This window comes from Emys orbicularis, chromosome 6, assembly GCF_028017835.1.
Source record: "Emys orbicularis isolate rEmyOrb1 chromosome 6, rEmyOrb1.hap1, whole genome shotgun sequence".
Classification (NCBI taxonomy): Eukaryota; Metazoa; Chordata; order Testudines; family Emydidae; genus Emys; species Emys orbicularis.
In genome coordinates, this window is record NC_088688.1 from 19,236,809 (window position 1) to 19,260,423 (window position 23,615).

Here is a 23,615-nt window from a genome sequence, read left to right on the forward strand (position 1 = left end):
CCTTGGATCTCTTTATCAAGTAAACTTTATGGAAAGAAATTCAATCTATATTGCTTAACATACAACTGCTTTCCTCAACTTCAACTCAAATCCTTTCTTTATAGTACAAGACAGAAATGATGGCAAAGCCCCCTAAAAGAAATGTAGCACATAGGGTGCTGTCTAGGGACAGGGACTGGTTCAGACAAATAAGGACTGTCTGTTCTCCTCCTAAACCCTTCAACCCTTCATTGGGTCTTACTCCATGATGGAGAGGGGGCTGGCCAATCCCCAAAGAAGGCCTGATGTTGGAGAAAGGCAGCAGCCTTCCCCCCCACCCCCGGGTGCATTTTTGGGGGACATGTTTCATTAATATCACCACAACCACCATACCTCACTTTCAATGGCATGTGTTCTTGATGGAGGGCTTCCTACCCCTCTTCAGTGGAACTTTTCTCTTCAAGGAGAAGTTTGGGGACCTGCTATCTTTCTTCAGACATAGCTTGCCTTCAGGTGTTGGCTGGCCAGCCCACTCCTCACTCCCATTAACCCTTTCACTGGAATCTTGTCTCTTCAAAAAGTACTTTGGGGTATGTGCCTCCAAGATTGTTGAAGCACTGTGAAACCTCAGAGCGAATAAGATCCATCCCTCTCTCCAGAACTGCTAATCTCCTTGAGGGACAGATCAGTCTTACTCCAGGATTTAACAATACCGTGCTACACTCAGGAGTATAAACTATGGTGTCTTTTAAAATGTCCAAGTGAGATTGACAGGACCCCCCCATATGAGTTCCTTGGTCTCACAGGACCAGAGGGGGGAACAGGATGCCTGGTCATCCCCTGAAACAGATCCAGTGTTTACTCCCGCAAGAAGCTAACATAGGTAAGTTAGATCAATTGCCTCTCAGATATAGTTATATGGTGAGGGTGTGTTTAAGGCTCTTGTGGGAAAGTCTCAAAGGTTCATACAATTTCAATTAGCTTCATATAGGTGTCTACAATTTCTGATGCTCATTAGAACCTAACTGCCTCTGAACCTTTTCAGCTTAGCCTTTCACTAGTGCTAGTATATGCCTCCCACACTGAAAATTCAGCTACGAGGATTATTTAGAAATAAAATGATACCACCAAAGTATCTGTATCTTTTGAATAAGGACATCCTCAATATCACAGTGTACTATAAATGAGTTAAGCTTACTATGGCTCTTTGCACACAGCCACATTTTATGGGCCAAATTCTGGCAGGCACTTTGCTTAGGACCCCTGAGGTCTTTGTCTACACAACAAAGAAAAATCTGCGGCTGGTCTGGGCCAGCCGACTCGGGCTTGTGGGTCTGTTTCATATCAGTCTAGACTTCTGGACTCGGGACTGGACTCCCAACACAAAGGGTCCTAGAGCCCAAGCTCCAGCCTGAGCCTGGAAGTCTACACAGTAATGAAACAGCACTGCAGCCCGTGCCCCGCAAGCTCAAGTTAGCTGGCACGGGCTTTGCTGGGCAGACATACCCCGAGAGAATAATCATGGCAAATAGTCAGAATGACTGAGGGAATGTGGTTCCTCCAAAAGCTACAGAAAGGCTACTGTGTAAAGTCTTGTCAACTCCTTTCACAAAGCAGCCTGGCCTGTGGGCTAAGAGGTGTGGTCTAAATCCTTACACATGTTTGCCCTCTTGCGGAACATTAGGAACAATCTACACAAGAGTTTATGGGGGTTGCCTGGGGCCAGAATATAGGTGTCTATTAACACTGCTTTTTTGTAGCAGGTAAAGGCATCTATTTAAAAGTCATTATGACCTTCTCTTCATATTGACCAAAATATGTCTTTTATAAAGTATTTCCATTCATCTCAGTAAGTACAATAGTTGGCCTGTATGGGCATTGTATTTATAAGAAAATAGCTTGATGCTATTATCTGGATGTAAATCACACATCCAGGTCCAGCAGGAGTTTATTTAAATTCCTCCTACCAAAAAATATGTTGAAATGTTCAGTAAAATAGAATTGTAATAACAATACCTGAGAGAGAAGGGGGAGAACCAACAGGAGTTGAAGGATTTGATGAAAAGCTGTTGTTGGTGTGATCTGGAGAATAGATCTTTAAAAGATGATAAAGAATTAATCTAAATCCATCATAAACTGATGCAGAAAGAAATATGGAATTCTTATGCATTCAGTCCATTTAAATGAAAGCAGGACAGGTTATAAAGCCTATTACTTTCATCTTAACTTTTTTTAAATAAAGACAAAACTGTATTAGATGTAGGAAGTCAAACACTAGAATTCTCTTAACGGAGACATCTTTATGGAAACAGACACTTGCCAATTAAGAGATGGTTCTGATTGCCACTGTCTCTGTAGGGTACATGATGGTGGGTGTGTACATTTTATTTCACAGATTGCTTTAAGAACGAGCATTGTATAAAGCCTTACAACATTTCTGAAAATTATACTATGGTAAAATTAAATCCTTTAGCAGCCCAAATAGAGCAAAAGGAACAAAGGACGGCACAGTGGGTAATTTATAACAGCAAACACCAAAGACCACTTGTCAATAACTATGATAAGACAAGACCAGGTGTGCCACTGGAATGGGTGGGGTGTGCCATTTAACTGCTGCTTAGAGTCAGTGATATGCAGTACACTGAATTAGCATCATGGTGATTGCCCCTGTTAATCATGTATGCCATATATCAGGAACCATTTAAAAGTGGACTCTGTACTATAACTGTCATTCCGGGCAACCTATTGTCTTATTTTTTCGTCTTTTTAATGAAACATCTGCAGAATATGCAATAAAATTAACTCTCATGAGAACTCAGTGGAACCCACTCTGCCCAGAAAATAATTTACATTGTTCCTTATTAGAAAGTCAACACATGCAACAATAACTGCACAGTGATATCTGAGGTGCACCAGTATTTCCTTTTACTTAAAACGGGAAATGTGCCATATACCTCAGGGATCACAGAGGCAGCTGCTGGTTAATGTTGGCTTTTTAATGGTGACCACTGTAATGAAATAGATGGAAACTAGGGTGAAAAATATAAAATCTGAAAGCAAAAGAAAATCTAGATGAATTCTGTTTACAGATCATTTGACAACACAGAACCAAACCTACCACTGATTTTTAGGCAACCTCCCTCCCATTGTTTTTGATAAGTGAAGTGTGTGGAAGATTGAAGGACATGGCTCCTAGTCATTAAGTGCCCATGAACGGTATAACATTTCCAGTCATTTAATTTCTTTTCTGTTATAAAATTAACTCTAAAACTTTTTAAAAACATAATTTCACATTGATCATTACATATTTCAATTGATAGTAACTCAAAGCTGATGACCTCTGAGATCAAATCTCTCCTGTTTGCTGTTCATCTTCTTAAAATCCAGGCATCCATTGCTGATTAAAGTTCACACTTCAAAAATGATAAACGTGTAAACCAAAGTAAATATTTCCTTACAGAGGCAAGTGCTTTCCCCAGTGCATCACCAGTCTGTGAGCTGCCTGCTGCCCCACTTCCTCTGTTTGCTGAAAAACAAAAGATTGAGTGTAAAAACAGGCTGTGAGACATCTGAGTTTTCTATTCCTGGTCCACTTACTCATAATTTAATTGCATTATAATGCTAATTACATCACATTAATCTTTAATTGCCATTAATTTGTTTGCTAAGGTAGATATCAAACATATTAATATTACGATTTTGGTGACAAAATATAAATTTGACATCTTTGGGGGGGTTAAAATATATTGCATATTTGATACTACTTGACCATATGGCTTTATGTTTTCTAAATGAATGGCAGTCAATGGTAAAGAATAGTCAAAGATATGAAGTTCATAACCAGATAAGCCTCTGTAATATGTAGCCTTGTGTTCAGAAATGGCTGCTTTTCTTTACCCTCTAATACATAATCATATTTTCTACCAATGAAAGCTTACCATATTTACATTCTAAATCGTTCCAAATTAATACCTTATGGCACTTTATAGCACCTTTCTTCTTCAAGAATCCCAAAGCACTTCTTAAAAGTATAAATGCTGTACATACATATTACATGCAAAAAAAATTGCATCAAATCATTAAGGTTGCAAAATCAAGCACTCAGAAGTTAGGAAATTCCTGAATTAAGGTTGTCTGTGCAACTGTAATTTGGCCCCTTAATGCATATGTATTATGATAACAGTCTTTAATTACATGATCACATACTATTTTTTCCACAGTATTTCTGCCTCATTCAGTGCACAGGCTGGACATTGCTCACTTAACTAGCAGCTATTGATTTTGTTTTCTCTTCATTCAATGTGTGGCCCTTTGCCTTGTTTACTGCAGGCTATTAGACCTTGCTCTGAAGAAAGAATGATTAATTTCCTCGTGGGATTTTCTATGGCATTCATCACTGCAATATCAAAATGCTTCACACATATTAATACATTTATTTTTACAATGTTTTTGTGAGATGAGGGAGTATTATCCCCTTTTTACAGAAAGGGAACTGAGGAACAGAGAGATAAAAGTCAATTTTGGGACACCCGGGACCTGAGTTTTCAGTGTACTTAGCATTATATGGCACATATGTTCAAAACAAAACTCTGAAAGTAAGTGTACTTTACCAACAGCCGCGAGTGCTCAGCACTTCTAAAAATCAGACCCAGAAAATAAGGAACACACAATTAATGATCACTGTGGAAAATCTGGTTTAAGTGAGTGGACTAGTATCACATAGGAACTCTGTGGCACGGGCAGGGATAGAATCCAATTCTTCAGGGCAGCATTCAACTGCCTTAACTGTGACACCAGACATTTTCTTCCCTCCCTCATTCACTACATATCTTCCAACTTCTGCAACAAATTAAGCAGCGTTTTTGCAGACAACAGCCTCATTCACTGCCTCATAACCCTGCTCCACGCACATAGCATGCCCAGCCTGTGCACAGAATGAATCAGGGATTCTGGAAAAAAATTAGTATGTGATCATGTAATTAAAGACTGTATCATCATGCATACACACAAGGGGACCGGATTTAGGTTGAACAGGCAACCTTAATTCTGGTATGTCCTAACTTCTGAGTGCTTGACTTTGCAACCTTAATAATGTTCTTTTAATATAGCATTTCTGTGTAATTTCCTAGGGTTTTAAAAGAGCAAACAAGCAAACAAAAAAAACAAAACAAAATAAATTCCATCATATGGCATCATATTGACACCCGCATGATTGATCAGGAGAGTTGGAACCTTTAAATCCATCAAACAGATACCTTCCACTTAAGCTAACAAAGTAAAAAATAGCAGTAGTAAGTTGTCATCCTCTATGTGGATCAAGGGAGTGAGACAATTTGCCAGTGGGTTTCACAGAGATTTGCTGACTCTAGAGAAATGATGAGTTGCAGGAATCTTGAGTCATAGGCTCTGCAGAGGAGTGTGTACTAGTCATCACAGACTGTTCTGCCCATTCCCCCCCAAGCATCACCTTCTGCCCCGTCCCATCCAATCTACCCTTTCCTAATCCTGTCTCTTCCCCACCTCTGGCTCCTCAACCCAATCCCATTCTCCTCACCTAGCCAGCCTCAGTCTCCATTCCTCAGGCTTCTCATCCAAATTCCAGGCTCCTTGCCCAACGAGTTCTAGTCTCAATGCTTCCAAACTCCCTGTCCCAATCTCTCACTCCCCCAGCTCCTCACCCAACCGGTATCTCTCCCCACGGTGGCCTCCAATATCTTCTCCGCCACCCACATACCCGATCCCCACAGGCTCCTAGTCCCAATCTCACTTTTCATCCAATTTCAGTAGCTCCCCACCTTGCCCCAGTGTGTTTGTGCAGCCACTTCCAGTTCTCCACCTCTCACACCCAATCCTCATCAGACCTGCCTACCCTTCCCTTCACCTGCTTCCCTTTCTCCTGGTGGTCCTAAATACCAGTCTCCTTTCCCCCACCCACAACTTCCTGTCCTAGTTTCTCTCTTCCCTCACCCCTACCAGCCTCCATTCCCTATCCTTCTCCCTGCTCCTGGTCTCAATCTATTCCCTCCACCCCTTTAGATCTATCTCTTGTCCCTTCTGAATTTGAATCGGGCAGCTTCCTACTCCATGCTTCCTAGGCCCAGCAGGGAGGTCATTGAGAGCACAGCAGGGAGAGGCTCCCTGCTCTCAGTTCAGCTGCCCATCCTGGACCCAACATAGCCCACAAAATCCAGAGTTGAAACTGCAGGGAAAGTCCTGCTCAGCATCAGGCTGGAGCATGCCCGGTGTGGATGGAATCTTCAGGGAAGGTAGCTGCTAAAATTGAAGAAGTCTCTACTGAGCACATGCAAAGTGTGATTTCTTAAAAGGCATATAACTTGGTCAAATCTGGGTAGATTTTCACAAGGAAAGCCAAAGGTACATTCCTGACAAAAAGGCCACTCTCCTGCCAAATTCCAAGTCTGTGCTCCAAAGTATGGGGGCACTACACCTTTTCAAAGAAAAGGTAGCCAGAATTTTTTAACAGGGGAAAAACACTGTTTCTTCTCTCGCTTCGTTCTCAGAAACAGCTGAAGCATTTTGGCTGAAATTTTCAAGAAAAATTCAGCCTGAGGCAGATACCTGGCTTGGGACATTTCAGCTGGAATCGCTAAAGCTTGGCAATGTTATAAGCAACTGAAAATAGGGTCTGGTAAGAACTGTCGGATAATCTTAATAATCTATGGTGTTACTACCTTCCCTATATTAAAAGCACTAAACAGCACAAATCTACTGGACACTCAAAACAGGTGGAGAAGGAAAATTTTGTTCCCGGCAGTTAGTATAAATACACTGCAGATAGGCTCCCTGGTTTTGGTGTCGTTTCTGATTCAACTCACGAGGAGAAGGGTTTTTGAAACTTTGCATTGTGCAGTGGGACTTGTCCTGGAAATTTCATAGGCTACATGATGTAGAGACACTGCTTTCCTCATGGATCCTCTGCTCAGTTTCATGTCCATTGGTTCCCCTCCTCCCACATAATAGAAGGGAACTTACAGCCTTGTACTAGAAAATGTATGGGATAAGCATTTAGTCATTATGCCAGATAGATAAAATAGGTAGCGAATGTTCTAAAACTCTAAGTATTTGCAATAGTTGAAATGTGTTTGCATCTACACTGCTCTACTATGAAAGGTGAGCAACTATCAGTAAAGCAGCAAAGTAAGAAATCCTCTTAAAAACACTAAAGAGCAATTTTAAACTCATGCACCATACATACCTCTGTTCATTAAATATTTAATATTAGAGAAAATGTGAGAGAAATGGAATACTTAAACAAAACAGAACTAGTATTGCAAATGTTTGGATCTTTGCCTCACACTCACTCCCTTTGTTTGCTTATTCAGTGAAGTCATCAACCTGTACTTATGACATCAAAGCCCACAGCTAGGGAAACAACTGTGGCATGACAAAAACTGATCATGATGATTGCATCATGAGTAAACATGCCATAATCATGACTTCCCTGAAGGAGTAAATAAGAGGTACAGAAGGACGTTAGGGGAGTAAACCTTCATTTTAAATTAGATATGCATTGCATCCACCAGCAATCTGCTGTAGCCTAGGTGTTGTGGGGAAACAGAGGATGGCTCTTTTCACCCTCCCACGAGCAGCAAAATCACAGAAGGGAAGTCTTCCTGCATCTAAAAAGAGCATCATCCCCAATTTATGATGCCTAATCTCCCTTATGAAGTGTAGCTCCTCCACCAGAAAAAGATCTCCTCTAGCCAACTGGAGGCACAAGCACTCCAAATGAAAAATTTTGATACTTACTTCCTTGTCATGTTACCTATATAAAACTTGAAAGCACTCTATACGGTTCCCTCTGTCATCAGAGGAGTTGTTTCTGCCACCAAGAGGTTGAGCCTCTTTCTGTACTGAAATCATTTCCAGGAAAAAAAAAAAAAAAACAGTACTTGGTGTGAACAAGAACAGTATTTTGAGTCTATTTTCCTTTTACAATATGGAAGGTATAATTAAAGTGGAAATATCATAGCTTGTATATTTTAACTTGACTAGGTAAGAGAACATCAAGTTAGAAAGAACCGCTCTTTATCTCAGTGTATTAAATTATAGTGACACCTTTGCCTCTGTCACTGCAGTACCAAAAAATACAGCTCTGGTAATTAGCAAGTATTCTAAAAAATGTAAGAAATACACATGAAATGTCAACAGTTTTATCTTTAACTCAGATATATCTGAATGTTTTCCCCATTATTAAAGCCCTTTTCAAGGGCTAATGTCTTTATCTGAAGGAGATTTAGATTAAATTAATTTAGAAATGTTTCTATAGTGTTGCTTGCACATACATCCTTGATTGCTTTAGTTTTTGGTAATACTTTTACTCATTATTGTACACTGAAAAAATAAGTTTATAGGCCAATAGTCGTTTATTTGTGATCTCAGCTTAGTTTGAAATTAGGTCTGCCAGAAATATTAAGTTTTAGGATTTATTTCTCTGAATCACAGTGGAGAGTAGGAAGTTTTTACACTCACAGATAACAACAAAAAACGTAAAGTCAAAGAAACACAAGACCTGGTGTTAATTAGAGATAAATGTTTAAGTAATGTAATGTAAATGCTGTAAATTCTAACCTAAAAGTTTGTAACTTGAATAATTTCAGACTGACATTTAGAAATTGAGTCACATATTTCAGAAAGTGAACTATAAAACAAATCAAAACCTAAATACTCTGTACTTTCTTTCTGGATATTTGTTTTAAAGAAAGTGATTCTCTAATTCAAAAAAAGGCAATGAGAAAACTCATTGTTTCAAATCTTCACAGAGAATATGAACTCCAATAGTTTGCTGTCTCCACATGTGTGGAAATCCCATTTGTTAACAGCAAAGAACCATTTGCATATAAGGAGAGTAGTTTCTCAGAGTCACACTGTACTATTCAGATCCTTTAGGAGAATTTAACCCAGTGATTAGGATTAAGGTTGCATATACAGATATAAAACTCTGACAAAATTCCCAATATTACACTACTTACTACTACGAACAAAGGAATTCCTGCTATATACTGCATGCAAGAACTTTGAAGACTAACAGCTATGAGAGATAGTAGAGAAAGTGAACAAGCTAAGGAAACTGACAGATAGCTCTGCCCTAGAGATCAAACTGGACACATTCAGACTTTGAACTCGGATCTGTTCCTGAAAGAGAAGATTTCATAGTCTGAGAGTAAATGGGATGTGTGTACAATACAAGTGCTACAGTGGAACAACTGTAGCATGGCAGCTACACTGCTGTAGCACTGTAGTATAGACACTTGCTACAGTGATGGAAGGGATTTTTCCACCACTGTAGTAAATCCTTGACAGGCGGTACCTAGGTTGACAGAAGAACTCCCCTGTCACCCTAGTGGTGTCTAATATAGGGTTTATGTTGGTTTAACTACAATGCTCAGGGGTGTGAAAAATTCACATCCCATAGCAACATAACTAAGTTGACCTAAGTGTTAGGTGTAGACCAGGCCTGAGATTACTCTAAATAAATGGAGCTATTGTGTATTTCTTTCTATTTCTCAAATAAATTAGCATTTTGTTTAAATGTAAACTTATCTTTTGTTTAGCTGGTATGGCGATGTAAGTGCTGATTGAAAATTATGGGTGACAAGAAAATCTCTACCCTTAAGGGAGTAAGTGAAAACAGATATGGCTAATTGCTTTAGGAGTACATAAGGTCCTAATAAGAGGTTCAGTATGGTCTGTGGTCTGATAGCAGCTGGGGGTCTGCTTAGCACATTGAGCCCCATGGACTTCAGGGGTAAAAGGACCAAGCCCACAGAGATTGTCTTGACAATCCCTAGATGTAGGACAGACACCAAATTGTACAAGAGGAAAGGAGCAGTTAACTCATGGCATCCCAGATAAGCAGGTGACCCGCATTATTGTTCTTTCCCTAACAAGCTTACTCCTTTTTCATTCATTAAAATATAAAGTAATTATTAAAAATGTAATATATTACATATAATTAATTTCACATTGATGATATACATGAGGTAGCTTTATTTGATTGTTTTGGTATGCAATGAAATTGGGATGCTTAAACAACTGGAATGTAACTCCAGCTTCTGTAAAGAAAAAACACTGGTATCTTAAGTGGTGCCCTACATAGAAGAATGCTATTTGAAAAATAAGGAGGTGCACTAGGGCTATGCTTTGGGGTGGGGTCACAAGAAAAATTCCCCTAAGAATGTGTTTTCCCAGACATTTTGGGAAACAAACATTGGGGCTGATTCATTTATATGTGGATCCAAAACTAAAAGTACTGCCCTTATCTAGCTGAATAAAACCACACCTGGTCAATAATGGTTTCTGTTAGAAAACAAAACAAAACAAAGCACCTCATACAAATAAGACAAGCTCCTGCTCTAAATGGGAAAGCAGGGGAAGAAGACAGGGAATGCTTATCCTTATGGCCCTGTTTTCATCCTTACACCTCCAAGTCCATCTTGATGAATGTATGAGCTTTAGCATGGATATATTTTTCTAATATTCATTGGAACTTAAATTAATGCTGGTATTTATTGGTAGTTCCAGTGTATACCTGAGAGTGCCCAAAACACTCTCTCGTATATTTAGGCTACATTCACACTATGACCTAGGCGTGTGACCACCCTGCACCTTTAATCGGGGGTGGGGGTGTGGGGGGATTTGGCTGGCCGAGTGAAGGGAACTGTGCTTTATGCCTTGTGGGGGTGTGTGGGGGTGGGAAGATGAAAACTGCTGCAAAAAGGGGTCAGCGTGGTTGCTGACTCATCCACTGGGAATGCAGGTTTAAAAGGGGCAGCTCGGTGTCTAAAGCCTTCCTTTTTAAATGGACCAAGACTGAAGCAGAAGGACTTAAAAAAGAGGTGTTCATTAAAGGAACAAACGGGGGTCAGTTGGGGACTCCTATGATTGGTATGGCAAGGAGCCAGCCACCCATTCTTATAGCCCGTCTTAACCCTCCTACGAGGTGGGTGGTGGTGGATGGTAAGGTCCCAGCAATGGATTTGTTGGAGGGATCTGGAGGGAAAAAGAGGGGGAGCTGGTGGGAGCCCCCCCAGGTATGGTAAGGTCCCAGCAATGGATATGCTTGAGGGACCTGGATGGGAAAAGAGGGGGAGCTGGTAAAAGCCCCCTTGGTAATTACGGAATAAACATGGGGTTACCTGCACTGCACACTTTTATCTGCTGGGTAGTCCCAGACATCTAATAATAATGTTGCGGCCTGATTAAACCCATGCCAAATGTTTCCTGTCCTTCTTTCGGCATAGCCGTACAATGATTCCCCTGCTCACGTATATATACACTACCTCTCATCAAGCTTGTATGAGTATAAATAGCAGCGTAGCTCTGAGCTAGCACAAGTATGGGTACACCAGCAGGGGAATCCGACCCCTAGTTTGTAGTGCAGATGTAACCTTAGTCAAATCAGATTGGGATTGTCAGTACAGGGATAGAAACATGGATGTAACCATAGCAGAATGACAAGGAGGAGGAATGACATGTGATGGAAGGCGAGTGAATGGCATGAGTACCTTCACAAAGTTTTCAATTTTAGTGTTTAGTGTTACTGTTGTTGCTAGGTCTCTGTAATCATTAATAGGCCCAAAGGATGAAGGCATTCTGGACACCTGAGACCCGGGGATGGTACGAGGCTCTCGCTGAAATTTAGAGGAGGATGATTTGTTTGAAATATTTGTTGTCTGGGCTTCACTGGCTGAAATAGTCAAATGACTCTGAACCTGGATAAAGGGTTAGATTCAGTTAGCATGATGGACAAAAATTTGAGTCAGTTCTTATTTTCCCCAAATTAGATTGATTTGAATACAAATATCAATCTCAGAACACAGCCCTAACATGCATGTGAGTTGCTAATAGATTGCTAAGTAACAACACAACTTCACTGGTGTTTCCTTGCCCTGCCAGCAATAAGGGCCATTGCTTAGACAGGTAGGAAGCTGGTGCTGTTGCCGTCAGAGAGGCTGGCTAGAATGAAGAGACTGATATCTTGGAAATGCTATAGTCCATGGATTTTGACTCTCTGTTTGAGGGAGGTAGAGCTCCTTTGATACTGTGACCAAGTTTAGGCAGGATGAGGGAGAAAATGCCAGCTTGGAAGCTTAGGACTCCTCTATTTTACAACTGGATTTGAAAATGAGTAGCAAATGTTATTGCTCTAATTTTGAGCTATACTTCTACTTAACATACCTCTGCTAATATAATAAAGAGAATATGAAAGTCTTTTTCTACCCAGTGATGGAGGGATTCATGGTGTGGGTATCCTAACTATTCTGAAGAATATATATACACAATGTTATACTTAACCCCTTAGAAACCTCTCATCAAGTTCCTGTAGGAACAATCCTGTACGGGCAGTGGGATGTACAAGATGATGAAGTAGTTCTTTTCCATTTCTAACTTCTGTGATTGAGACTGAAAATCTTGGATTCTTTGAATAAATTCCCAGGCACCTGTATCTCAATAGCTATAATTAGATCTAGAACACCTAGTCAATGTAACTGACAGGACACTGGATGCACATCTATAATAAAGCATTCCATTAAAGAATCCAGACATCTTACACTAGAATCCAAACTTATAAAATCATGCTCTTTTTGATTGGACAGCACTTAATATGAAGGTAGAATGGAAGTTATGATTTTGTGTAGAAAGAAAACTTAGCTCAACTCGATATTTATAGTTGATGGACTTCCCAAACTATGAAGTATTGACATTATTGGATAATATTCATATTCCTCTTGAGCTATGTGACTATTCATCACTTCACTGGATCTGGAAGCTTTACAATCTTGTAAAAAAATAAAATGCAGTATTATGTGACTGCTCTAATAGCAAAATTAATGTGAATCCGAGGTCTCAAGGGGAAACACACACAAAGTTACTACTAGAAAAGCTGTATATTGCAATGCATCATGTAATAGAAACATGTCATTAGAAGTCAAAGTAGCAAGGAGGATTAATACATGAATCAGACAGGTATTCTGAAGTAATCTTATCATATACTGTATTAAATCTATCTTAATAACTGGTTGCTTAAAAATTGCATAGCTTTGGACCTCGGCAATACTATGCATAGGATTAAACATCATTTCTAATCAATGTTGTCATGTATTCTATTCAGAAAATTTATTTTACCCAATGCTGTTCAGAAAGAGCACAGGTCTTCTTCTGAACACAGCTGATCTTAACTGCACAAGTAATATTAATTACAAAAGTGTCTCTTCTAGATATATGGAATTTACTAGCAATAAATAGTTCTGTTTGCTGTCAAGAATACGTTTTAGGGATACTCAAGCACTTGCTGGACCTGATTTTGCTTGGTAGCTCAATGGGACTAGCCACATAGTAAGTACAGTGGGTTAAAAAGCCTGAAAATATTTTGTTGCAAATTTTTAGGGCTTTAGTCAAAAATTGAATTTTCATCAAAAATGCTAGTTGAAAATTTTAAATTTAGAAAATTTTGACCTGCACCAGTAGTAAATTACTAGTCAATGTGAGTATGGGTGGCCAATTCAGAAACCGTCTGCTTAGGGCCTGAAGACTGGATTCAAAATGAAATATATTCAAATTCCATTCCCCGAATGTTCTGAGCTCCTATATTGTTATCTTTAAGGCTATTACAAAACCAGACACAGAAGTTCGATGCATTAAATCTGGTGCTATCGGACTCTTTGTGAGATAATGATTTTTGTATGTCATGCTCACAAAAAAGCAAGGAACTCATTGTAAAAGAAGACTTCTCAATGGAATGGGAAGATTGAGCACAGAAATCCTATACTGTAAAGGGATACAATTATCTCAGACAGTGACAAATGAAGAAGAGACTATTAAATTTTTCCTTTGTTTAGAGACCTTGAAAAATATGATGCCCATGTGTTAATACTTGAACTCACCCTCCATTCTTACTGCATTAGTCCTGCTTAAAGTCATTTTATACCGAATCATGTGTGTAATCTGAAACATGTGTCAAACTATGTGTTCCCGAGTTACCAAGTATTTAATTAGCTTTATTTGTTCTTTGTGATACAGGCAAGCCAATATTTCTTTATTTCCTGTATTTAAGTCTGAACCAGAATATGTCAAATATTTAAGAAAGTATACAGATGTATGTTATTAATTTACAGAGGTTGTTACAAAAATATCAGTAACATCAGAAAAGAAGGCTCTCTTCTTATTACACAAACATGCTGCCATCACTGATTTCTACCACACTGTGTGGAAATCAAATAAAAAATTGAAGGGGATGAACATTAAAATATATTGAGTGAAGTATCAGTTCACAAGGAACTGTATGCAATTAAAGGGGGAGCTTAATTCAATAAAATTTGACTTCCCATCGACTTCAAAGCCAACAGCATCAGGCGCCTAGTTTGTGTAGTGTCTTCAGTACAAACTTTAAACCAAAGTGCTTTACAGGATTAAATGCTATATTTAGACACTTAAATAACTGAGAGAAAATATTAAAAAATATGAGTAAGGAAGGCAATAGGTCAGGTACAATATATTTATTTAAATCACATTTCTATTATATTTATAATCTTTCTGGACACATATTGGAAGAAAGTTTTCTTCTAATGTATCGAATATATTAGGAAATAAATTTTAAAATTCTTAAAACAGAAAGGTTCAGTACCGATATACTGCACCAAAGCAGATGAGATGCCAGGAGAGATAAATGAAAGAGAGAAATGCTGTATTCATATTCATATGGAGATCTCTTTGCAACTCACCCATTATACTGTCTGTTCCATTAGCAGGTGGCGTGCAGGAAGATGCATTGTAATGATTTGTACCACTACGGTGGAAAGTGGACATCGGAGGAAGACTGGAATTGATGTCTGCTGAGGAGTGTGATGGGTAGCTCTGTAGCAGAAAGTATAAAAAGTGGAACAATTTAAATAATAAAGCATGAAAGGCAGGCTGTCTGGATCACTTAATTCAGGATTGTTACAGGTTTCAGAGTAGCAGCCGTGTTAGTCTGTATCGCAAAAAGAACAGGAGTACTTGTGGCACCTTAGAGATTAACAAATTTATTTGAGCATAAGCTTTCGTGGGCTACAGCCCACTTCTTCGGATGCATAGAATGGAACACATATTGAGGAGATATATATACACATACAGAGAGCATGAAAAGGTGGGAGTTGTCTTACCAACTCTGAGAGGCCAGCAATGTGCCAGCAATGCCCCTCTGCCATGTACATTGGCCAAACCAGACAGTCTCTACGCAAAAGAATTAATGGACACAAATCTGACATCAGGAATCATAACATTCAAAAACCAGTAGGAGAACACTTTAACCTGTCTGGTCATTCAATGACAGACCTGCGGGTGGCAATTTTGCAACAGAAAAGCTTCAAAAACAGACTCCAACGAGAAACAGCTGAGCTGGAATTGATATGCAAACTAGATACAATCAACTTAGGCTTGAATAAGGACTGGGAATGGCTGAGCCATTACAAACATTGAATCTATCTCCCCTTGTAAGTATTCTCACACTTCTTATCAAACTGTCTATACTGGGCTAATTTGATTATCACTTCAAAAGTTTTTTTTCTCTTACTTAATTGGCCTCTCAGAGTTGGTAAGACAACTCCCACCTTTTCATGCTCTCTGTATGTGTATATATATATCTTCTCAATATATGTTCCATTCTGTGCATCCGAAGAAGTGGGCTGTAGCCCACGAAAGCTTATGCTCAAATAAATTTGTTAGTCTCTAGGATTGTTACAGTATTTCACCTAAAGGAACAGGTCTTGTTGTCATGTGTATAAAGGAATGAGTAATTTTTTCTACTCAGATATCTATGCAGGAAGGTTCATAAACTCTGATACTATAGGATGAAATTAAGAAAGAAAATGTATGCTGCATACCAGGAAACACTTGGTGACAGTGATATCTATTAGTTGGAGAAATAGTCTCCTGAAGGAAGTTATAGAATCCGCATAACCTTGTGATATTTAAAACTAGACCTGAAAAAGCACTAGAATATATTCTGTATGGAAACAAGCCATCACCGAGATAGACTAGTTGATCTAATGAGCCAAATTGTCTACCCCTGCTGCTTGGAGATGCACTATAAAGCTGGTGAATCAAAGTATCCAAGACTCCATGGGTGATGCATTGATGGCAGGTCTATTTGTGGTCTGTGTGTGCAGACAATCCCTAGAACATTGTCATCTTTTAGCCCTAAGAAAAAGAGGGTGTCACTATGCCTTGGTAATCCCTGGTTGCTGCAGTGGCTCCTTGGGCAGCTGGGAATAAATTAAAACAACCCCTGGATCAGGGGAATATAAAAGTAGCATAAAGCCATCTTTGTGCTCTACCCCTATATAGGGTCCTACACCAAGCACAGGATGGCCAAAAATAAAATCTGGGCCACAACATTGTCTCTCTCTTATTTTTTATTATTCTATTACTTTTATGGTACTTTTGATATTTAAGTACCAAATACTTGGTACTTAAGGACATAAGCACATCATACAGTTATATAGCCAAAACCTACATTCCTTACGCAGTCAGAACTTCAATTGAGTCTAACAGGGGTTTTGTCTGAGTAAAGTCTGAATAAAGATTTCAGGCTTTGACTCACACATAAACTACCCTAGGATAGCAACTCATAGTCCAACTGGCTGAAGTTAACATGGATTAAGAGAGTTTGTCACATTGCTCACAAATCAGTAAACAGTGATTGTTTAGGATAACAGTCTAAATCTGAGTAATGCCATGACCCTTGCTGAGTTCTGTTCCATGACACCCACACAAAAATGGTGCTTCATTATCAGCAAGTAAGATTTTATCATTTCTCAGGGGGAAAACATCAAAGAGATACTACCAAATATTTTAGCACAAACATGGGATCTGCCTTAAAATGTATGTAATTTGACGAGGAAACTGTACTCTTCATTCTTAGCAACAATTAAATCAAACAAACAAAAAATATAATCCATGAGAAAATAGAAATAATAAACAGCAACTATTCTTTTTGTGCTGTCTGTATTGGCACTGCAGTATCACCAGTTAACTAACAATTCCAGAGCTTGTACAGCTTGAACTGAAGTCATTCTGGCTTTCCTCAACAGTCTCTGCATATACTAAAGGTGCTGACCTCCCACTTTTGTCCCAGTAGAAATCATATAGGGCAGCAATTAAAATACCAATGCCTCCCCTCTGTGCTACCTTAGGCACAGAAGACCTTGCTAATATAGAGAAGCTGGACAATAAATAATATGGACCCAAGGTTCAGAAGTGCTGAGCACTTGCAACTCACATTGATGTCAATGGGAGCTCCGGGGTCTAGATTCACAAAAGGACTTAGGCTCCTAACTGCCACTTTAGGTGCCTAAATCCCAGAATTATGCTCCACTGGGATCCACAAAGTCCCTGCTCAGCTGCCACCGAACACTGTAGGTGCCTCACCTAGCTCAGCACCAAAATTTCTGCAGTAAATTTTCCCTAGGTGTTTTATGTTTCTGCCTCTGAGCACGCACACATCCTGCTGCTTCACTCTACACATCCGGACACCTCAGCCCCAAAGCGATGGGAAAATAGGCTCTCCTCTGCATAACTCACCCGCAGGGCTCAATCGTAAGCATGTTCAGAGCTCACCTACCGATTCAGGCCCCACACAAGAACTGTGAATTAGTAATTTAAAAAGTTACTGGATCAGGGGGACTGGTTACTGGGGCTGCCCCAATTTATCCAGAGTGGAACAGCTTCAACAGGACAAACAGAGGGAATATCCTGAGAGTTAGTATAGTCCTGTTCAAATGCCTTCTCCCACTTCAGGCAAAGAGGGAACTTGAACTGAGGGCCTCCCACATCCCTGCTGAGTGTTCAAACTACTGGGCTAAAAGTTATTGTTCTTCTTCCCTGCCTGCTTCTTGCAAAAACGACTTCAGTCCCGTGTGTCAACAGAGGGTTTGCTGATGAGAATCCTAAGCAGAGGGAGGCACCTCCCTGTAGCCTTGATTTAGGCACTTATCTCCCTAAGAAGGGTAGGGCTTGAGACAGAAACCCTCTCTTTGGTATCTCCCATTGGCTAGCTTAGGTGGGGTGTCACCTAAAATGCTGTTTTTTGTGACTTCCATTTTGAGGTGCCTATCTCCTTCCATTTATCGTATAAGGAGCCTCAAAGCCTAATTCATACTTTCTGAATCACAGTGATTTTCTAGACACCTAAAAGATATGCTTGGCAAGGCTGCGTGTCACCACTCCTAATTTCCATAGTGAATCTAGCTCTGGGTGCTCATCACCTCTGACAATTAGGCCAAATAGTAATTCCCAGATAAAAACTACATTTGGAAGGTGTTACGGTTGAGAGTACCTATCATTGATGTTACGGTTGAGAGTACCTATCATTGATGTTACGGTTGAGAGTACCGATCATTGATTTACTGTACAGACCATTACAAAGATGTTGTCACTATCCCAAAGCCGAGCCTTATCAACCAAAGATTTAACATTAGGGCTAAACTTGAAAGAAACAAGGCCATTCAAACAACCTTATGTAATGTAACGACACCATGCAAGAACCATACATTTATGATTAACGAATATCAGCACATGGTCCCAGATCAGATTAAACTTATTTTTGTTTAAAGACGCATTCAATTTTTTTTTAAAAATATTTTTTCTCATATTATGCACATTCAATAGACATGGCTGAGCTGCTATTTTATATTGGTTGTAACTAGGGATTTATTAACCGTGTGAAGTTTGATGTTTTGGGAAGTTCTTGAACTATTTTTTTCAGTTCACAAAACTAAATTCACAAACCTGTATTTTAATCCTATGGTTTTCCCCCCCTAAAGACAACTCAGTTACAATAAGAAGCATACCATTTTCTAGCTAAAAAGAAGTCGATGGTAAGTTTTATGGACAGCCAAACTCCTCCAAAATTTAGCCTAGTTCACCTAAAACCAATATCTATCTTTTCTCCTGTACCCTTGGCTCCTTTTTCATAGTCTCTGATAAGTAAAATCTGCATTTAAACCCAATAATGTGTCTCAGTTGAACCTATGATGGTCACATGGAAATAAATTAGAAAAAAAGTTTCTCTCTCTGTAGCTGAAATAATTTACAAGTTTGGGGGGGGGAAAAGCATCTCTCTTCACCAGTCTCATCATTTCGCTTTGCCCAGTATACTTTCCCTTGTGTTTCTAATGAAGTGGGAGTCGACAGGATTCTGTTGTTTGTGTACAGCATCAGCTCAGCTATGATGTTAGGGGAATATTCCCAAAGCTGTGCACAATGTCTATGCAGTTCTCTTTTTGGTCTAATCAAATATCACAGTCTGAATTAGTACTACCAAACTGCTTCTGTGTTGACAAAGCAATGAAGGAATAGCATGGTGTTCCACTAATATTTATTACAATATTTAAAAATATTTTTGCAAAATAAGGAATAGACAGAGTGATGTCCATGTGAGGAACATAAAACTTCGCTCATTTCACTAACTAATTAATTTCCACAGAGACTTAATCTAAAAGAACAACCTATGAGAAACGACTTCCTTCTTCCTAATCCTCCACCGCAACTTCCTCTCCAGAATTATGTTGGTATATCGTGTAGAATGGACAATGTAAAGTTCTGATATCTTATGATTCTTCAGGGATAGACCCAGGAGTTTTATACTACCTGATAGGAAGATTGGCTGCCAACTTTCCAATGATATAAGTTATATGCTTCCAGCGCTGATAGGTACATAAGACCTTATAACGGAAACAGTTTCCACAGAAAACTATTTTAGGCAATTTTAGAGGTTTGCACAATGATAACTAAGGTATCAAGCTTTGCAGATGGAGGAATGTATAATCCATCACTTGAGAGATACTTATTTTGTAAAATATGTGGCATGAGTTTACACTGTGGGTCAATAAAAACATCTTAGTGACATGAGCTTGGTATGGGCACTTTCTTCTCAAGTGGCAAAGCTATGAGTGACTTATGCAGGTCATCCCAAATGAGTATCAATAAACCCTTTGTCCCACATCATGCCGTTATGTATTCTCTCTCTCCATACATGTACTCATGTGCATTAGAAGGTTAACTTACCAAACGGTCATGTGGATGCAGGCTGCAGTAGCTGCTAGACTGTGGAATATGAGAAGAATTGCCCAACATTCCTCCATAACCAGGCTGATTCATCCCACTGGAGGAGCTCCATGGGTCACTGCTGTGATGACCATCTGTAGAAAAGAAAGAAAATGTGGCTTCTCTGAAGGCCATAAATCTTGGTTATATAATTGTTTTGTTTTGTTTTCCTGTAAACTTTAAAATAACTGTCCTAATGGGGCTTGATGCATATGCAATGTATCATTGTGTCGGTTAATTGCTTACATTATAAGACAGCAGCCATAAAAGGAGTGCTGTATATTGTCTTTTTGTCTCCTAAGGGCTACACAAATTTAACATAAAAGCATGCTCTTAATAAAAAATTAAGCTGAACTGAGCAACAGCGAATAACAATATCATCTTGAATCATTTCAAGTCAGTCACATAACTGATGCTAAAAGTTTTTCTAAAGTTTTATTCCTGCCATTTTATCACAAGCTTAAATACATATTCCCCAAGTTACTACAAATTTCAGCTGGGACAAAATATGAGCTTCAAAATAAAATAAACTATTAGTGTTTAAATCTGAATTTAGAGTGGTCTAACAACCTTTGAATGACGACACTTCCTGCACACAGGTGATTTGGTGGGTCATTAAGAGGTTTTGGTTCTTAGAGAGGTATTACTTCCTCTGCAAATAAACAAGCCGTTTTGTATTTCTGCACCAAAAATGCCTATGCCTTCTGGGTGACTCCATTGTGATACAATGAGATACAGGCTGCATCTCTGACTTGTAGAAGTTATCCCCTAAATCAAGTCAAGCACTTAAAGGGGTGCCTAGCCTACTTAACCACACTTTTTACATTTAACTAGATCCTTGGGAGTAAATCTATAATGATCAAGTTTTTTTGTTCTTTAATGGAACAGTCCCATAACATTTAACAAAGCATAATAACCTTTTCATAGGTATTCTGAATCCCAATTTAGCAGAGATTTATATCACAAATATAAATCTCTAACAGATAGTTAAAAAAAATTAGAGAAAGGTTAGCATCCTCTATTCGTTTCTACAAATGCTTAATTTGTATAGAACTCTTTGGGTTTCACCTTTATTAAATTCTATAATTGGTTGTTCTCAAATTTTAATTGTGAAAATTCACAGATCACAGGTTCATTGTTTACAACCTATGCCCTCATTTTCTGGTTCAAGACAGGGAGAGGGCATAGGTCTTTGCAGCATAAACCAATCATCTTCCAGGGAACTGACAGAATGGGACTCTATGATAATGTTCTCTTATCCCTGTCTCCCTTTGTAATGGTCTCTCTCTTTTGAGGGGTGATACAGAACCACTGTACTACCACTGATTGAGGGGGCTGCCTTAAATCCCCTGCTGGGGGTACACAGGTATAAAGCAGAAACAAGTGAGTTTGGGAAGTAGAAAGAGCAGCATCTGATATGGTGACTTGCTGTGTCTAACAGTCAGATGTGGTGGAGCAGCCTACAAACCTTTGACTCCATAAATAGCTGAGATCCAAGCCTAATGGGATGAATGCTCTTTTCCTATTCTTAAGGCAATAGCTCAGCCTGTCGGGGGCCTATACCTACTCCAATTTCCTGCTGTGCTTGCTGCGCAGCTACTCTGCTAGGCTTCTACCTCTCTTCCTGACCCCAAAACTAAATGTAAAACATAGCAATAGGTATAGGTGCTGGAACGAGGAGTGCTGCCTCACCCCTGGCTTGAAGTGGTTTCCATTATATACAGTATTTACAGTTTGGTTCAATGGCTCTCAGCACTCCCACTATACAAATTGTTCCAGCACCCCGGTAATAGGACGAAACCAAAACCCCAGATATGAACATCCTTACTTATGTTCCCTACCTGTAATATAAACAAACTATAGGTCCCAGCATGAAATACTCCTTTTTGATCACAGTGGGTTAGTCTAGTCACTCAATGGAAGTGAAGTATAGACCTGTACTCTCCATGTGCCACATTAAAAGTGATGTGAGATGGAATCAGATTTTTTTTTGGATGCGGAGGATGGACCCCAGAAAATTAGAGTCCCATTTCCGCAAACACTTCTGCACACTCTTAGCAGAAAATATCTGAAAATATCAAGATGTGCATCAAGTTACGCAGATGCATATTTGTTTACAGGATCATGGCCTGAATGTGGTTCTCAGGCTCTGTGATCTTTGCCTAAGTAGGGCAAAATGTGGGTCCTACACTTCTAAATAGATTGTTTCATTGACTCACTCCAGGACTTTTAACTAATAAGCTACCTGGAACTTTATTTCAATGGGTTATAAGTATGAGTAATTGCAAGAAATACACTATCAATATACAACACTGAACATGTAAAAACTAACATTTTAAAATGAGAGACACTATGTAGTTAATTTAAAAACAGATTTAGAAGTTGCTATAATACACAGTATATATTATATACACACGCTTTATGCTGTGTATTGTAAATATTATACACTTTATAAATTCTCTCACTCATACATAGACACAGATTTATACACAAAGTACCCATGCATATTATGAGTATTTAATAGATGTATAATATATATGCATGTACACAAACTCTTTCAAAAGAAAGCCTAAAGTAATTCAAATGATAAGAATCTAGTAAGTTATTTCATTATTATATTTCATTACAGGATCAAAACAAGATGCTCATAGCCATAATGGTCTATGCATTACAGGTCTTCATTTTAATAGTAACATAACAGCACACAGGATGAAATTCCATGATGTCTCTAATACGCATATGTCAATAAATATATACATGAAATGTATGCACAATATATTTCTCTTTGAAAGTAGCATCTTACCTTGCATGAAGAAGGAGCTAGGAAAAGTGCTGGCTGCTGGTTTTGAGGATGGATAACCTGGTGAATCCCTATTGTAGTCAGCAGTGCTTGCTGATGGGGCATAAACCTAAGGAAAAAGGATTAATTTAGTATGCCTTCAGCAACGACTGAAATATTTCAAGGCATGTTGCTTTAAAAAAGAAGCAGGAATGAAATACTGAATATTTACCTGTTCGGTCTAAATCAGTTCCTAACATTACACAATACTTCTTTTGGAATACAAAAATCTCAGTATTTGTGTGAAGAGAAAATAAATTTTAAACTTCAAAAGAAACATAGGTATGACATTTTCCAGCCTTAGACAAGAATATTTGTGAGGTGTTTGTCAAACCATTTCTAGCTGTAAATATTCTGTACAACTAACATATGTTGGACCTGGTATCTTACGGAGCTTGAAAGAATTGAGAACATGAAACAATACTGATTTATTATATGAAAGTATGCAGCTTTCACACATTTAAGGACAAAAATGAAAGCAGTGTGGAGAAGTCAAACTCTTTGTTCCCTAAATGCAAAAATGAAGTTTAGAAAACAGCACTATCAAGGGCACTGAAAATTATAAACATATCTTGGGATATTAAATTCCCATGTTACTAGGTCTTTGCAGAACAGCTTGAAAGCACTATTAAAAACCTGGATCTACACAAGACCACCAACACAGCATGCGTGTGCATCAGGGAGAAAAAAC

At 38.9% G+C, this 23,615-nt stretch overlaps 1 protein-coding gene across 12 annotated transcripts in view; it reads right to left on the reverse strand.

Moving 5' to 3' along the window:
* The window catches only part of TCF4 (transcription factor 4), a 314,022-nt gene that overhangs the window by 27,257 nt on the left and 263,150 nt on the right, over nt 1-23,615 (reverse strand). For 10 of the 12 annotated variants that reach the window (XM_065406724.1, XM_065406730.1, XM_065406731.1 and 7 more), the window contains 5 exons: nt 22,889-22,994; nt 20,047-20,180; nt 14,724-14,856; nt 3,438-3,505; nt 1,996-2,074 (listed from right to left, as the gene is read on the reverse strand). In XM_065406724.1, the coding sequence (XP_065262796.1) occupies nt 1,996-2,074; nt 3,438-3,505; nt 14,724-14,856; nt 20,047-20,180; nt 22,889-22,994 (520 nt within the window). Of the gene's footprint in view, nt 1-1,995; nt 2,075-3,437; nt 3,506-14,719; nt 14,857-20,046; nt 20,181-22,888; nt 22,995-23,615 lie in introns of all 12 variants that reach the window. The other 2 variants (XM_065406729.1, XM_065406736.1) reach the window with 1 other exon arrangement.